Source organism: Falco naumanni, chromosome 20, assembly GCF_017639655.2.
Source record: "Falco naumanni isolate bFalNau1 chromosome 20, bFalNau1.pat, whole genome shotgun sequence".
NCBI lineage: Eukaryota > Metazoa > Chordata > Aves > Falconiformes > Falconidae > Falco > Falco naumanni.
The window spans coordinates 3453688-3469009 of NC_054073.1; the positions used below are offsets into that span (position 1 = coordinate 3453688).

Genomic DNA, 15322 nt, shown 5'->3' on the forward strand with positions numbered 1-15322 from the left:
CCCAATGTTTTTCTTTATTTTCCACTTTTTTTCCATTTTAGTTTTCTTAAAAAAATATGAAGAAGCCCCTGCCCAGAGCCAGGGGGAGGCGCGGCCCCGCACGGGCCCGGCCGGCTCGGCGACAGCCCCCCCGGGTCCCGGCCCGTGGCGTGGCACCTCTTCAGGGCACGGCGGGTCTGGGCAGGGCCCCCCGGGGCGGGGGGTGTCCCCGGGGCACCAGGGGCTCGGCTTGGTGCCCCAGCGCTGCTGCAGCCTGGGAGGGGGGGTGGGGGGCTGGGGGGAGGCTCCAAAGTACCCGGACGGGTGCCCTCGCGCACGCGCAGACCGGTGTGCACACACGTGTTCACACGCACATGCATGCACGTCCCCGACGGCTGCAGAAAAACAAAAGCCCCCCCACCAGCGTGCGGGGTGAAGCCTGAGCTCTCCCGTGCACCGGCACAAGGCAACCCCCCCCTGCTACCACCGCCCCTGCGCCCGCCGCGGAGGTGCTGCGTGCCTAGCTGGTGCCATCGCATGGGGCTGTACCCCCCAGCTTGCCCCCACGCTCCCAGGGACCCCAGCCCAGCCTACAGCGGGGGGGCAGGCTCTGCACCAGCACCCCCCACCCTGCTGCAGGGGTGGGAGCGCAGGTGCGCGGTGGGGCTGAGACCCCCTGCACCAGCTGTGCCCCAGGTGGGCTGTCCCTGGCCCCACTCCTGTGCCCGGGGAGGTGCTGCAGTGACGAAGGGGGGACTGGTGCGGGGGCGAAGGGTTGCACCATGCAGCTGGGACGGGGTGCAGGAGCCCCCAGCCTCCATCTACCTCCAGCTCTGGCACCCGCCGCCCCTTCCTGCGGCCATCAGCCGAAGTAGGGGTTGTCGTGCTGGAAGTTGTAGTCAGGGCAGACCTTCTGGACCAGCTTGTAGTCGATGCTGAGGAAGGAGATGAAGATGCAGATGACCTTGAAGGGCTTGGCGCAGAGCCAGGCGGCGTGGCTCTGCGTGTGCTCGGTGAAGCACACCTTGGAGGGGTCATACAGGCAGGGCTTGTTCTTCCGTGCCCGGTTGGTTTTCTCGTACTCCACGTGGCAGTTGAGGGCCTTGGCTGGGCGCCCCTCAGGCAAGGTGCTCTGCTGGGGTGGTGGGTGGGGGAGTGGCGGTGGGGCTGGCACCAGCACCTCGAAGCCCACCGCCTTGGAGGGGGGCACGATACTGACCGAGACATTGCCCAGGCTGGAGGAGTTGTGGCGGAAATAGACGCTGAAGGTCCCGTTGATGTGGTCAACAATCTTTCCCGTCACCAGCAGGCTGAACTTCAGCGTCTTGATGTTGAAGTAGAAATCACCCCAGCCAAAGATCTTCTTGGTGCGGCCAGACTTGAGCGAGGGCTTGCGCCGGGCGTGGGGGCTCAGCAGCTCCCCAGCTGTTTGGTTCTTCTGCCAGTCCCAGGGGCTCCGCACAGCACCCGAGGGTGTTCCTGCACCCCGGGGGGGCTCAGCTGGAATCAGCCGCCTGGGGTCGAGCATGGGGGGCTTCAGGGTGCCATAAGGGACATCCTTGAGGAGGCCGGAGGTGCCCAGCTCCAGGTACCCCAAGGTCTTGGCAATGTGGCCCCCAGCACACACCATCTGGGGGAAAGAGGGCAGAGACTGCATGAGCTGTGTCTGCTACCCCTCACTCATCCTCCTGTCTGCTGCCCTTTCTGCTGCCCCTGGCTCCTGACTCATCTTCCTGCCTGCTGGCCCTTGTGCATCCTCCTGCCTGCCACCCCTGGCTCATCCTGCCTGCTGCCCTGGCTCATTCTCCTGCCTCTGCTCCTGGCTCTTCCTCCTGCCTGTCCCCATGCCCCGCTCTGTGTCCATGTACCCCTCCTGCGCCCCTTCATCCCGTCCGTGGCCACGCACCCCTCCGGGCCCATGCGCCCCTTTAGTACCGCGCCTCCCCCCGTCCACTATGCCCCCAGCCATGCCCAGAACCGAGCATGGCTGCACCCTGCCCACGCCGCCCCCAACCCCTGCTCAGCTTCGCACAGGCCTGTCCCAGACACACCCCGGAGCCAGGGCTGCTTCTCCAGCATCATCCATGTCCCCGTGACAAGGAGAAGCAGGACACTGGACAATTCATGACTGCCTGCCCCACCACAGCTGAGACCTATTAAAATGGAGGGGGGTGGCAGGCAGCAGCGTGCGCAGAGATGGGGAGGCATCAGAGCCCCGCGCCGCCTGCCAGGGAAGCCTAATTGCATTACCCAGTGCCTCTGATCTGCAGCTGAAATTACAGAGACCCCTGCCAGGCTGCACGGCAGCCGCTCCGCCCTCCAGGATAATTACACCGGGTGGACACAGCTGAAGAGTGGGGTGCATTGTGTGCAGAGGAGGGGCACACAAGGAATGAGCAGGGACCCCTTGCTCTGCTGGAGGGGGAGGGGATGGGGTAATTTTCTGCGTTCTGGCAAGGCAGGGAATTTGCAGCAAAAGCAGAAAAATGGGCAAGCAGAGGGAAGGAAAATGCCAGGCAGCTGCAAGGTCCCTGCGTCGGCATGGGGACACCCCCTTGTGCAACACAGAGCCAGGAGCCTTCGGCAACAGCTCTCACAGGGTGGGGAGAGCCAGCTCCTCTCCTGCTGGGGTAAATCGAGGCAGGGAGCTGTGATGGAGACTTGCTGCCTTGTCTCTCCAACCTGGGCGAGCTGTGAATCCGGTTAAGGAAGGACTGATGGGCACTGGCACACCAGGACTCTGGAGATGCACCCAGTCCGGGACCCATCTCCTGCCAGGTGCCAGCTGGGAAGGGACCATAGTGTCTGCTTCCCGAGGTTCCCCACCGCCATGGCTCTGCCGGTCCAGCTGCCGGGACCAACATTGCGTGGCTCAGCAGTGGCGAGCAGAGCCAGCTGGCACCTCTTCAGCCCTGGGACCCTGTCTGACGTGTCCCATGTCCCTCCCTTGCCTAAGCCTGCCTGCCCCCCCGCTTCCCCATCTCTCAGCTTGGCTTGCTCCTGGCTCTGCACCCTGGTGCCCGGTGTGCCCCTGCCTGCCCTGCCAGCTGCTCCCGGCACGCAGGATGCTGCTCCGTCAGCCCCGGCCTCGTCAATCACTGTCGCCCGCGAGCTGGCAGGTGCTCAGGCTGCTCTGGCAGTTTTTGCTCTGGACGACCTGTTTCCAGACGGGGACGCGGGAGGAGGGGAGCGGGGAGGGAGGGTGGTGAGCAGAGCAGAGGCGCCAGCTGGAAGGGCCTGGGGGGAGCCTGGGGGTGTGGTGCTCCCATAGGAAACTGAGTTAAGCCTCAGCGCTGAATCCGACCCTGTGGGGCTGGAGGCAGGGCAGGAGGCACAAGGGTTGGCTCCTGCTTGCCACTGCTTGGGTCTCATCCTGACACCAGCCACCTTACAGCACTGTCAGAATGGCTCGAAGCTGTTTCCCCCTCAGAGCGCAGTGCACTCATCCCATGACCCCCATCAGAGAGGGGTGAGTCCCCCAAGCCCACTCCCCTGTGGCCAGGCAGGTCCGTGTGCGGGGACTGGTCTGTGCTGGATGGAGCAGCACTGTGGAGGGCTGCCCCGGCCGCAGACCCCCACACTCGTTCCGTTCTCCACTGCTGAGCTGGAGTCTCTGGCCAGGCTGCGCGCTGCTGTCTGCAGGATCTATTGCCTTATCCCCCTAATGCTGCGTGCGCCGGGATCAGCCTGTAAATCTGCTCTGGCATGTGCTCGCTCTCGCCAGCACCGCACCGGCAGGGGAGGCAGCCGGGGCAGGGGCAGCGGGGGCAGAGAAGGCAGCGGGGGCAGGGGAGGCAGCCGGGGCAGGTAGGCAGCCCCGGGCAGGGAGGCAGCCGGGGCAGGGAGGCAGCCGGGGCAGGGAGATAGCCAAGGCAGGGAGGCAGCAGGGGCAGGGGAGGCAACCCAGCTGCTGCCGGCACTGGCCATTCTGCCCCGGGGCTCTGCTCGGGAACCGGCCGGTCCGGTCCGGGCTGCCTGGCCCCGAGTCTGTGGGCAGGGGAGGAAGATTTGTGGAGACTCAACCCAGCCCAGGGAGTGGGGACAGGGGGCTCTGCGGTGCGGAGCTGCGGCTGAGCATCCCCGCAGCCCCCCGCTCCGGTCTGGCCGTCCCCCAGCTCCCTCCCCAATCTCTCTTTGAGCGCGGCTGCTGCCTTCGCCCTTATCTATATTTCAACGCAGCTTCAAAGCCGGGTGTCTTCACCAGCCAGCGAGAGAGGGAGCGAGCGCGGCAGGACCGCGAGATGAAGAGATAAATGGGGGAGGGGGAGAGGGGCAGCCCCCCAGCACCCCCAGCTCCAGCCGGGGGGAGTGGTGTTTTGCGGGCCGGGGGACGGTGGCCCCGGCGAGCCCGGCGTTCCCCCTCTGCCCCAGCTCTGCTCCATCATTAATCCCACTCGTACATATTCATTAGCCCAGGAGACCCCGCGTCCTGCCGTGGGGAGGCTGTGGGCCTCCCCCCCTCCCGAGGAGCGCGGGCGGGCGAGGGGCAGCGGTAAGGCTGGAGCTGGGAGCCCCCCGGAGCCGCCTGCACCCTCGGAGGGGGGACAAGGAGCAGCGCAGCGCCTGCAGCCCGCGCGGAACGTGCGCATACGCTGCCCAAGCCCCCACCAGCCCGGGAAAGATTTCTGGAGGTTTCTCAGCTCTGCGCTGGCTTTCCATCTCAGCTAGGGCTGAGAGCCAGGACGGCTGGTTCCCCCAGCAGTGCTACGTGAGCCACTGCGGCCCTCCTCCCTCTGCCTCAGTTTCCCTTTCCCATTCACCCTCCTTCCACGATGCCCTGCTAGCAGTGACGGAGATGCAAAGGGAATGGGGATGCGATGGGAAGAGGCTGTGATGGGGAAGTGATGGAGACCAGAGATGCAGTAGGGACAGACAGGCAGTGGTGAGGGGATGCAGTGGGGAACACAAGGACGTACTGGGGAAGGAGGCATCGACAACGGCTCGCTGCATTACTGGAGACTGCGGGTTCCCAGGCCTGGCTTGTGTGGGAGGATGGGGCAGGATGGGGCCAGGGGCTGTGGGGCACAGGCAGGGCAAGGCAGGGCACTCCTGGGGGTGTGCAAGGAGAAACGTGTCCCCCAGCCCCTCAGGGTAAGGGACTAGGCTGGCAGCATCCCAGCCACCCCCAGGAGCTGCTGGGGGAACAGGGGATGAAAGGGAATTGCAGAGCAGGGCAGCAACTCTCGATGCAGCCAGGGCTATTGATTGCAGCACAAGTGCAGGCTGGGGCCATGGGGGAGATCCTTGCTACCAGCAGCCCCTGGTGCAGCCCCCAGAGGACGGCTTCCCCGGGCCAGTCGAGGGTCTCGGAGCCCATGAGCCATGGCCACAGCAAGCCTCTTCCACAACAGCGCTGAGGGGAGTCAAGGTCACCCCCCCTGCACCCTGCCAGCACTGTCAGCATTCAGGGCAGGTCCTGCTCACACCTTGGGTTAAATATTAATGTTTCTGCTTGTGAGTGGTTGGGGTGCAGCACGCACACGCGTGCACGTGAGCCTCTTGGACCTGCTTCACTCGGGGGTGTCACAGTGCCTCCTGTCCCTGCAAGGGTGTGTGCAGAGCCCCCTCCCTCCCTGGCCGCACCAGGATCCGTCCCCTGTGCCAGAGGAGGGCCATGCCTGGCTCCACTGCGCGCTGGGCTCTGGCTGTGATGCACCATTCATGTGTGCTTGTCTGGTACGCTTGTTTTTTATTGTTACACATGCATGCGCTGCTGCATCCACACATTACCCCAAGACAACAATACACGTTTTTGCCGCTCTCAAGCCCCTTGTGCACTTTTCTGTGCGTGTGTGTGGCTGTGCAGGGCTGCCATGCGTCTGCAGGCACCCGTGTGTCACTCCACGTGTGCACAAGCAGCCAGGCAAGGATGCAGGAAGGGCTGGGGGCGGCTGCAGAGGGACTGGGAAGGCTCTCAGTGCCGGCATCAATTTGGCTTGTCAGGACCAGCAGTGATGGCCACTCACATCCCATTTGCTGGTGGGGCCAAGTGCCGTCAGCTGCTCCCCTGAGACCCACGGTCACCTTGGCGGAGGGAAGTGGATCAGCATGGGGAGGGGCAGGGTGGACCAGCTGCCCCAGTGCAGACTGTGATGAGCTGCCAGCACCCTGAGAACAAGGCCATGACTGATGGGTGGGGTACCATCTCAAGGCAAAAGAGCCCCTGCCTGCACCAGGAGCAGAGTACCCATGACAAGCCTCACCAAAGGCCCTGTCCCTACAGCCAGACTGTCCCCTGCACCCAGCTCCAAGCTGTCCCCCCACCTCGGGAGCTAGTGGCAAAGCAGGTGCTGATCTGCTGATGGGGGTCTCCAGCTCTTCCCATGGGCACAGGGTCAAGCCGGTCTCTCCCCTGTCACCCCGCTGCCTTCGTTAGTGCAAGGAGATTAATTGGAGGTGGTGAGCGACAATCCCCACAGGCCCGCTCCCCCCGGCGCAGTGCAGCCCGGGGCGGTGTGGCATTTCCAAAGGTTAGCAGCAAACAAGGTGCCTCTGACAGCTCCCATTTATCTCGCTGGCGCTGCGCGGGTGCTAATGCGGTGGCAGGGTGACGCGGTGCAGCGGTGGGCTCTGCTGGGCTGTGAGGAGGGACCCAAGCCCACGCCTGAGGCGTGCAACACACTCTGAACACCTGTGGATGGGTGAGAGCACACAGTGAGTGTGCACCCTGGGACGAATGCTGTCCTGTGCCTCCCGTGCACGTGCCCCAGTGCACGTCGGGGGGGCAGAAGCATTGGCAAGTGTAGATGAGGCTGGTGAGTGGCAGGCTGCTAATGGAAGTCCCCACGAGGCAAATCTGTGGTGATGATTCCTTGGTGCCAGGGTAACGATTTAACCTGCTGTTGGGCACACCTGGGGTGGGTCTGGGGTGCTGGTGGAGCTGGGAGGAGCCCAGGGGCCACGGACCAGAAGCGCAAGGTGAGACCCAGTCTGGCTGCCCATCCCTGCCTGGGGAGGCTGCAACCGAGGATGCTGCTCCTGCAGTGGAGAGGACTCAAGGGCAAAAGGACGGGGCTGCAGGACGGGGAGAGGGCAGGTAAAGGGGGCCTGGGGAGAGCAGCAGTGCGCAGCCCAGCAGGGGTTACAGGGTTAGGGCTGCAGGTCCTGGGCAGGCACAGGGTGTCCCACAGCCAGACCCCTCCCTGCTGACACATGGGCCATCCTCTCCTCACCTTGCAACCCCTCAGTGTCACTCAGCCCCCTCCTCCTGCTCCCCCTCCCCCCCAGACTTCACATGCAGCCGCTGTCCCAGCACAAAGGGACAGGATGGACATGGCAGGGCGAAAGGGCATTATGCTCCAAGGGATGCTGAACCTGCCCCAGTTCCAGGCACCAAGGGGTCGAGCAGGTGACAGACAGGGACAAGTCAGGATGCACTCATGCACAGCCACCCTGCCACACACACACACACAGAGTCACAGTGATGGCCAGACAAATCCTGCCCTGAAGGTGAGCTCAGCATGACCACCTGAAGGCCTCCTCAGTCTTTCCTCTGCCTCTTCCATGCTGTCACTGCCACAGCTGCCAGCAGTTTACATGCACCCAAACCCAGCACAGCAGGCAGGCGGCTGCAGAACCCTCAGCACCAGGGTGGGCAAATGCAGCACCAGGCAAACCCAGCACCAGCACCTCCTTGGCAGGAGCGGAGCCCAGACAAGCTTGCCAAAGCCAGACCCACCACTGGGTGATTACAGCACCGTGGGCCTGCTGAAGCTGCTGGTGCCCACCCTGCACACGCAGCCCATGGTGGCGGCAGGACCCACGGGAGCCACGCTGTGGTCCTGCTCCCGGTGACACCCATGCCTGAAGTGATGCTCAGGTGACGGCCGGTGTCGCCTCATGTGGGAGCATGACCTCTGCGGGGCCAGGAGAAATCAGCTTCCCCCAGGCACACTTGCCTTCACCCCCTAAACAGACACCTCACTCCTTGCAGATGGAAAAAATATGCAAATGCTGCGGCTTTATTAACGCGCTCGGCACGCGCTGGCTAATAAATATTTCATAGCCCGAGTAGGACTTTTTTTTTCCTCCTTCTTTCTTTCGTTTTGGTTCCTTTTCCCTGTCACTCGTTTCCTGCCTTTTCTTTTCTCAGCCGTTGTTTTATTTATTTATTACTTTTAAGGGCTTCATGGTGAGACAGGAGCTGGTAGGTGGCTGGGGGGGGAAGCAGGGAAAAATGTACATCCCCAGTCTCTCCCCCCACGGGTGAAAAAGAAAAGTGCTGTTAAGAGCAAAGGAAAAAATATAATAGAAGGGAGGAGACAGCACCAGGCAAAGGATTCAGGGCTTGTGTGACTCATTGGACTCAAGGAAGAAAAGAGAATGAATGAGAAAATGAGGAGATAAATGGAGCGGGAAGGGGGTGAGGGGTGTGCAGGCGGGTGTGTACAAGCCAGCGGCGAGGGGGCACGGGGGTGGCGGGAGGGACAGGGACGCGTGAGCTGATGGGCTCGGAGGAAATTGAATCCTGCTCACCCAGGCAGCGCATTGCCAGCATCCCCTGGAGCCAGCCGCAGCCCAGCCTGCCTGAGACGCCCAGCTCGGCTTGGCCAGCCGGACCTGGCACCACATGGGGGGGGTGGGGGGCGGAAGGGGCTGGGGGTCAGTGAGGAGAGGGGCTGCTCCCGGCCAGCGCAGTGCTGCATGCTCCCGTGCGGTGCCAGGGCTGTGGCTCCCTCGGCTGAGCCCCTCGCGCTTGGGAGACACGGGCACGCAGTTACATGGGTAGCGTGTGGGGGAATGGAGGCAGAGCCGGCAGGGACTAGTCCCAGGCACCCAGGGGTGCCCAGCCAGGGTGCCCACGTCCCCCCTTCTCAGCCCTTGCGGCTCTGCCTCAGTTTCCCCACGGTGGAGCAGGCTGCAGGGCTCTCTCCACCCCTCCAGAGCTGTCCTGGTTCTTTGGTGAGCGAGGTCTTCCTGGGGGGTGCAGAGCTTCCCCTGAGCCCCCCCCAAACCAGAGGGACCCCGGGCCCTCAGGGATGCAGCCCCTACCTTCTGCCCAGCTGCCTCTCCTCCCCCCTGGCCCACCCCCACCCCCTTGCCTCACCATTTCACTTTATTATTGCAATAAATGTAGCCATAAAAGTGGCAGGTATCGGCGTGTGAGGAGATCGCTTCTCCTGAGCTATGGAAATGTAATTTCGAGTGTGCCCGGGAAATTTTATAAGATCGTATCAGGCGGGATCATAAATTGCATTTCCAGCCCCCCCTCCCCCCTGCACCACCACCCCCACCCCACCCCCCATGACACAGGGCTGGTGCGAAGGTCACCACAGAGAGGAGCAAATGCGGGGCTGTCCCCTCAGTGGAGACCCCGTCCCTGTGCCCCCCTCAGCACTGCACCCACTGTGCTACCCCCATCTCCCCCCAGCACATTCCCAGGGCCAGCCAGGATTTATTCTACCCAGCAGGAGAAGGAAGGGAGGAGCAGCGGCATGGACGTGGCTGTCCCCTGCATCCCCCCCCCCCCCCCGGGCAGCAGAGGCTGATTAAAACCCTCCAAGAGACCCAGGGGTGCAGGGGACCCTCAAGGGCATCACTGAGGCCGCAGCTCCTCTTGGGCTGTGCTGTCCTGGGGTCACAAGGACTGTGCCCCGCTGCAGCCGGGCACTGGCTACTGCCAGGAGCAGGGGATGACGGGTCCCTGCAGCCAATCGCCCTCTGGAAGCCCCTCACAATCTCTGGGGGCAGGATTTGGCCCCAGGTTGCATGCACCACCCTTCCCGGGCTCTGGGTCCCCAGCAGGCACCAGGCAAAGTGGTGCAAAGCATCACTCTGCTGAGGAACCGAGGGCAGAGGCTCCGCTGCTCAGTGCTGGGGGGACAGGAGAAGGAATTAAGAGGGTCTTTCCCACTGTGACACCCACCGAGCCCAGCCCAGCTGCTGGGTGAGCCACAGGGGCTGGACCTGGACGGGGTCTGCACCGCCGGTGGCACCGGGCTGAGCAACATGCCACGCGCTGGGCGTGCAGCAGTCAGCCCCTGTCCGAGCAACAGGGTCTGATGGGGATTTATTTGGGGAGGGGAAAATTAATCCCACTGCGAGCACAGGGCCCTGCAGGCTCTTTGCAGCTGATCATTTCTGCAGGCTGGGCACTCATTTCCACAATGACTTTCCTTTTGCAACAGCGATCAGGAAAAAAGGCGGCGGGGGGGGTGGGGGGTGGGGGGTGGAGAACACGGGCACAGGGACGTGATTATTTCTTTAGTAGCAATCCAAGCGGCTGGAGAGGAAGCTTCATCTTTCCTGGGCCATTTACCTTCAGCGCCCGAGCGCGAAGGCTGAGCCAGGCAGCTCTTCAGAGATGCTGGAGCTTGGCCAGGGCAGGCAGGGGGGTGGGAGGCTCCAGCTGCCGGGGTCTCAGCTCGGCATTGCCCCACTGCTGGGCTTACCGGCTGCTGGGACTTTGGCTCCCCGGGAGGAAGAGCTGTGGATGCGGGGTGGGGGGGGCAAAAGTCATTAATCTGGGAGCGTTAATTGGCATGGGTGTGATTAGCAGTGGGGCTGACGGGCGCTCAGCTCAGGGCTGCTGTCACAGATGGAAGCGCCCGCTTCGGCGGCTGCCTCACCGTCCCAGCTCGTGCCACCCCCTGCCAGCCCCCCTGCAGAAAACTGGCAATTAAAAACAAGGGAGGGGAGCAAGGGGAAGCAATGAGGCAGGCCCCAGATCTCAGCCAGAACACCACAGTGGAAGAGCAGGAGTGGGTCTGGCCGGGGGGCACCCTTTGGTGCCCCCCCCCCCTCCCCAGCCACTGCTCCTCCCCCCTCGGTGGGAAGCTGAGCCGCGCCATGCTCCAGGCTCCAGCCTTATTGAATCTCTCAGCTCAGGGTGCAAAGGGCACCACAGGGAAGAGTTATTAAAAAAAGGGAAATGAGTCGCTTGGAAACCTTCTTTCGGAATAACTGTGTGTGTTTGTTTGGCGATAGATTAGCTCAGCCATGCTGAGCACACAGCACCCGCTGCAACAACGGTCAGCTCGGGAGACCAGCAGGAACCGGGGGAGGGGGGACGCATGGAGCTGCTCCCCTGGCCCCAGCAGCCGCTGGCTGGGCAGCGTCCTGCTCTGTACCCGGAGGGACCCCCGGCCAGACGGGGGCTTGCAGGGCTGCACCGGCACCCAAACCCCATTTACCCCCCGCCCTGGTCCCAAATGGGGTATACGTCTCCAAGCCATGAAACAGTTAAATTCTCCCCATTAATGGGAGCTAGGGGGTGGGGTGAATAGGGGTGTCCTCGCACCAAAAGGGCAGCATCTGCTTAAGAGCAAAGCCATCTGTCAGCCAACAACCTGGCAGACGTGTGACAGCTCTTGGGTGACAGCAAGGGAAAGGGAATGAAGCAGGGCGAGTTTCCCGGAGGCTGGCATCCCACGCCACCAGCCTCCTGCTGGCATGGCCACCGGCGCTGCCAGGCAGGATTTTCCTGGGAAGGGTTAATCCAGGAAGGAAAACCTGCCAGCAACACTCCAGGTGCTTTGCAGACACCCGCTATCTCACCTCCCCACCTGCTAGGAAGGAGGGAAACCGAGGCAAGGTGCTGGGGAGGCACATCCCTGCGAAGGCACAGGCAGGCAGCGGGGCTGGAGCAGGGATGAGGGAAGACACGTGGTGTCCTGGCTCCAGCGCCAAGCCACAGCACCCCGCTCTCCTCCCGGGCACCCGGGTCGCTCCTGCCTGCGCTGGGGACAGTGGCACACTGCCCCTTCCACCACTGGCTCTTGTTCAGCACCTGGGGTGGATCAGGCCATCACCTGGGCATCGGGGACCACAAGGCTGAGGTGACATCTCTCTCCCAGGAAGGCCAGCAGGTTGCTGGCTAGGAATTGCCCTTCCTCTGCAAAATTCCAGCTGCCCCTCCGAGCCCAAGGATGGCAGTTGGATGTGCCGCAGAGCTACAGCCAGCCAGGGGCCTGTCCTATTGCTCCCGGCTGCACCTGGGGGGCTGGATGGGACCCAAACCAGCAGGAAGCCAGGCTAGACCCTACTCTGAGGGACCCCTAAGATTTAATGCTCAGTGCACAGAAAAAAAAAAATATAATTCATAAATATAAACCAGCAGCCTGAGGAAGGCAGGGGCAGGGAGATCACCTGCAGGGAGCACTGGGCAGCATCTCTCCCGCCCGCCCAGGCGCTGCCATCCCGAGCCCAGGTGCATGGGGAGGAGAAGACAAATCCCAGGCAGCAGCAGCCATGAAGGGTAGGGGGTCGGGGTGGGGGAGGTGATTTGCACACACACTGTGGAGATGGGCACCCACTGGGCTGGGAGAGCTTGTCCACCCCAGCAGGGAGATGCACACTGGCACACACCCCCAGCGGGGACAATCAGCACACACAGCGGTGGGGAGACACCCCGGGGGTCTGTCCTTCCTGCAGCAGTGATGCTCTCCCAAACATCCCCCCCCAGGAGCGAATGCTCGCCTGCCCGCGGGAGGTAGCCACGTCTGCCTCTTCACCCACCGTTCCCACCACAACCCCAGTGGGACCGGCAGTGGGGAGCTCAGGTCCCGTGCAGCAACTGGGGCTGGGGGGGAGCTGGCAGGGCCCCCCCCACCCCTCAGGCTGCCTCCTGCCCTCCCAGAGAGGCCGGGAAAGTTTCTCCCCAACGGGCCCGGAGGACTAGGGTGCAGCTCCATCTCCCTCCCCCTGAGACCCAGCTGGGCACATGGCTGTGCAGACCCTGGCCCCCCCTGCAACCCCGTCCCCACGCCAGGAAGCCCACGGACCACCGGCCAGTGCCCACGGACCACCGGCCAGTGCCGGGCCCGCATCGCAGAGGGGTTGGGGCTCACTGTCCCCGCCAGCATCTCCCGGGGTTATTGCCCACGCACATGGCAGGAGGCTCCCGCACCCAAGTACCCACCCTGCGCCCCGGGATGGGCCCACTCCCCCCAGCTGTGAGCCCCCTCCTCACCGCCCAGCGTGGCTGCCTGTGCAGTCAGGGAGGGGGACAGGGGCAGCGCCCTGCTCCTGATTTCATCAAAACAAAACCATTTGTCTTGAAGCAGCTCCAGCACCGACAGATGCTCTGCGTTAGATGGACACGGGGAGGGGGGGGGTCACGCAGAGCCACCCCCACACACAGACACACGCTCGCACACACATCTAGCCATCTATATACATACAGAGAGGAGCGTGCCAGAGAGAGACAAGTTGCAGGAGCCTTTGCCTGGGGGGTAGGGTTGTGCGGGGGGTGGGGGGGGTGGGGGGGTGTCCCTGATGTGCATCCAATTCCCGAGAGGGAATTGACTCGTTTGATTTTATTCATGAAACAGAAAGTAAAAATGGAGTGTCAGGAAATCAGATCTGCTGGGTGATGAGCCTGCCCCCCCCCAGCAGAACTGTATGGCAGGGGGGTGGGGTGGCACAAATCCCCCCATTCATGACCACCACAGATGCTGACGCCAGATGCAGCTGTAGCCCCCAAATAGGGCAGCTCCTGCTGGGTGGGGAAAGCCTTGCTGGGCTCCGGGGGGAAGGTGGCAGAGGTGGGGGACCCAGAGAGGCAAGTGGCCTTGGGAAGCATCAGGGGCCATCGGGGCGGGGGGGGGGGCTCTGCGGGTGGGGAGGGTGTCTCCGCATCTACAGCCTCTCCTCGACCTCCACTGACAGGCGAAGGGGCAAGAACAGGCAAAGCCCCCCCCCCCCAAGCTCAGCAAGGCCAAGCCTGTCCCTGGGGCAAATGCCCAGTGTGCCGCCCCCCCCGGCTGAGGGGGCACCCCAGCGAGGTGGGGGGACGGAGCTGGAGGGGAGCTGCCCCCCAGCAGAGGCAAAGGCCACGCCGGCGCTGGAGCTGAGCCCACACCAAGTCAGGACAGGGATGAGGCATCACCTCTGCAGGTGGTTTCGGCGCTCACACCCTGCTCGGAGCCGGGGGAACCTTGGCTGCCCCCCCCGGCCCTGCTCGGGGTGCGGCAGCCCCCCCCGCCGGGGCACCCTCCTGCCTACCCTCGCTCGCCCCACCGCAGGCCCGTCCCGCTGCTCCCCCTCCGCAGGTGCGATGCAGGTGCGGGACAAGCGCCCCCCCCGCCCCCGCCCCCGCGCGGCCGCCCCCACGCTCACGCGCGGCTCAGTCTCGCGCGTCTCGCTGCCCTCCCCCCACCCCCCCCCCCCCCCCACCCCCCCGGGCACTTGCCAGACGGCGCCTTCCGCGCTCTGCTCCGGGGGGACGCTGGTTGGAACCGGGGGCTGCACCGGCGGCGGGACACCACGCTGCCCCCCCCCCCCCCCCCCCCCCCGCCCCAGCCCCACGGGTCCCCAACTCCGCCCGGCGCCGGAGCGCGGTGCCCCGCACCCCCCGCGCAGGGTCCGGAACAGCCCCCGAGCCCTCTCCAACTTGGGGCGAGCGGGACCCCCCCGCTGTGCGATCCCTGCCCGCTGCGCCCCCCACCCCCGCGCCATACAACTCTCCCATTCACCCCCCTGCAAACGCGTCCCCCCCATGACGGCACGACCCCCTCCTCGCGACTGCACAACCCCCCCCCCCCCAGTTGTCCGCTATCTCCGTGTCTGCCTGAGCCCCCGCGCGACTGCACGATCCCCCCCTCGGCCACCGAACTGCATATTTCCCCGTTAGCCGCACGCCCCCCTTCCCCCCGCCGCAAGACCCCCTGCCAGGACTGCACACCCCCCCCCCCTGCGGAACGGCACGGATCCCCCCGGAATTGTAGCACCCTCCCAATAATTGCTCGACCACCCCCCCCCGCCCCTGGAACTGCAACCCCCCCTCCGGGAACTGCAGCCCCCCCCCCCAACCTCCTCGAGCCGCGCACCCCCCGGCGGCAGCGGCAACTTTGCTGCCCGCGGGCGGGGCGCGCCCGGTGCCCCCGTACCTGCAGCAGCAGCCAGGGCCCGAGCAGGGGCAGGCGGCGGCGGAGCATCGCGGGGCTCCGCGGGGCTCCCGGGATGGAGGGAGCACGGCGGCGGGCGGCGGGCGGCGGCGAGGGGAGGCAGGAAGAAAGTTGGAGACTTGCTGGGGCCGGGCGGCGCCTCCGCGGCGCCCCGCCAATCCCGGCCCGCCGCCCCCGCGGGGGGGGGCACCGGGCGGCGGGCGGCGGGCACCGGGCAGCGGGCGGGGGCGGCTCCGGGGGGCGTCCCGGCGAGCCTGCGTCCAGCCCCTGGCCGCACCGGGGCGGCTCCGGGCCAGCCCTGTGCCCGGGGAGGGGCCAGAGCTGGGGCTGCCCCCCCTCTCCCTGGAGACCCCAGCACCCCGGGATGCTCCTGGTCCTGCCCCCCCTCTCCTGGGAAACCCCAGCACCCCGGGGTGCCCCCAGTCCTGCCCCCCCCCCCCCCACCCCAGGAGACCCCAGCACCCCGGGATGCCCCCAAGTCCTGCTCCCCCTCTCCC

The 15322-nt window shown here is 64.9% G+C and overlaps 1 protein-coding gene across 1 annotated transcript; it reads right to left on the minus strand.

Annotated features, from left to right (window-relative positions):
* Positions 1-23: 23 nt before the first annotated feature.
* On the minus strand, positions 24-14973 carry NXPH4 (neurexophilin 4). The gene is made up of 2 exons (XM_040618851.1): positions 14808-14973; positions 24-1609 (listed from the first exon to the last, which is right to left on the minus strand). Exons 1-2 carry the CDS (start codon positions 14853-14855, stop codon positions 842-844), a joined length of 816 nt encoding a protein of 271 aa, XP_040474785.1. The 5' UTR covers positions 14856-14973; the 3' UTR covers positions 24-841.
* Between the last annotated feature and the right edge of the window lie 349 nt (positions 14974-15322).

Excerpts from the sequence above, each read along its gene's own strand:
- NXPH4 (XM_040618851.1), bottom strand. The coding sequence starts at position 14,855 with ATGCTCCGCCGCCGCCTGCCCCTGCTCGGGCCCTGGCTGCTGCTGCAG. Across the intron at positions 1,610-14,807 it reads GGCCCTGGCTGCTGCTGCAG|ATGGTGTGTGCTGGGGGCCA; the intron begins GTACGGGGGCAC and ends TCTTTCCCCCAG.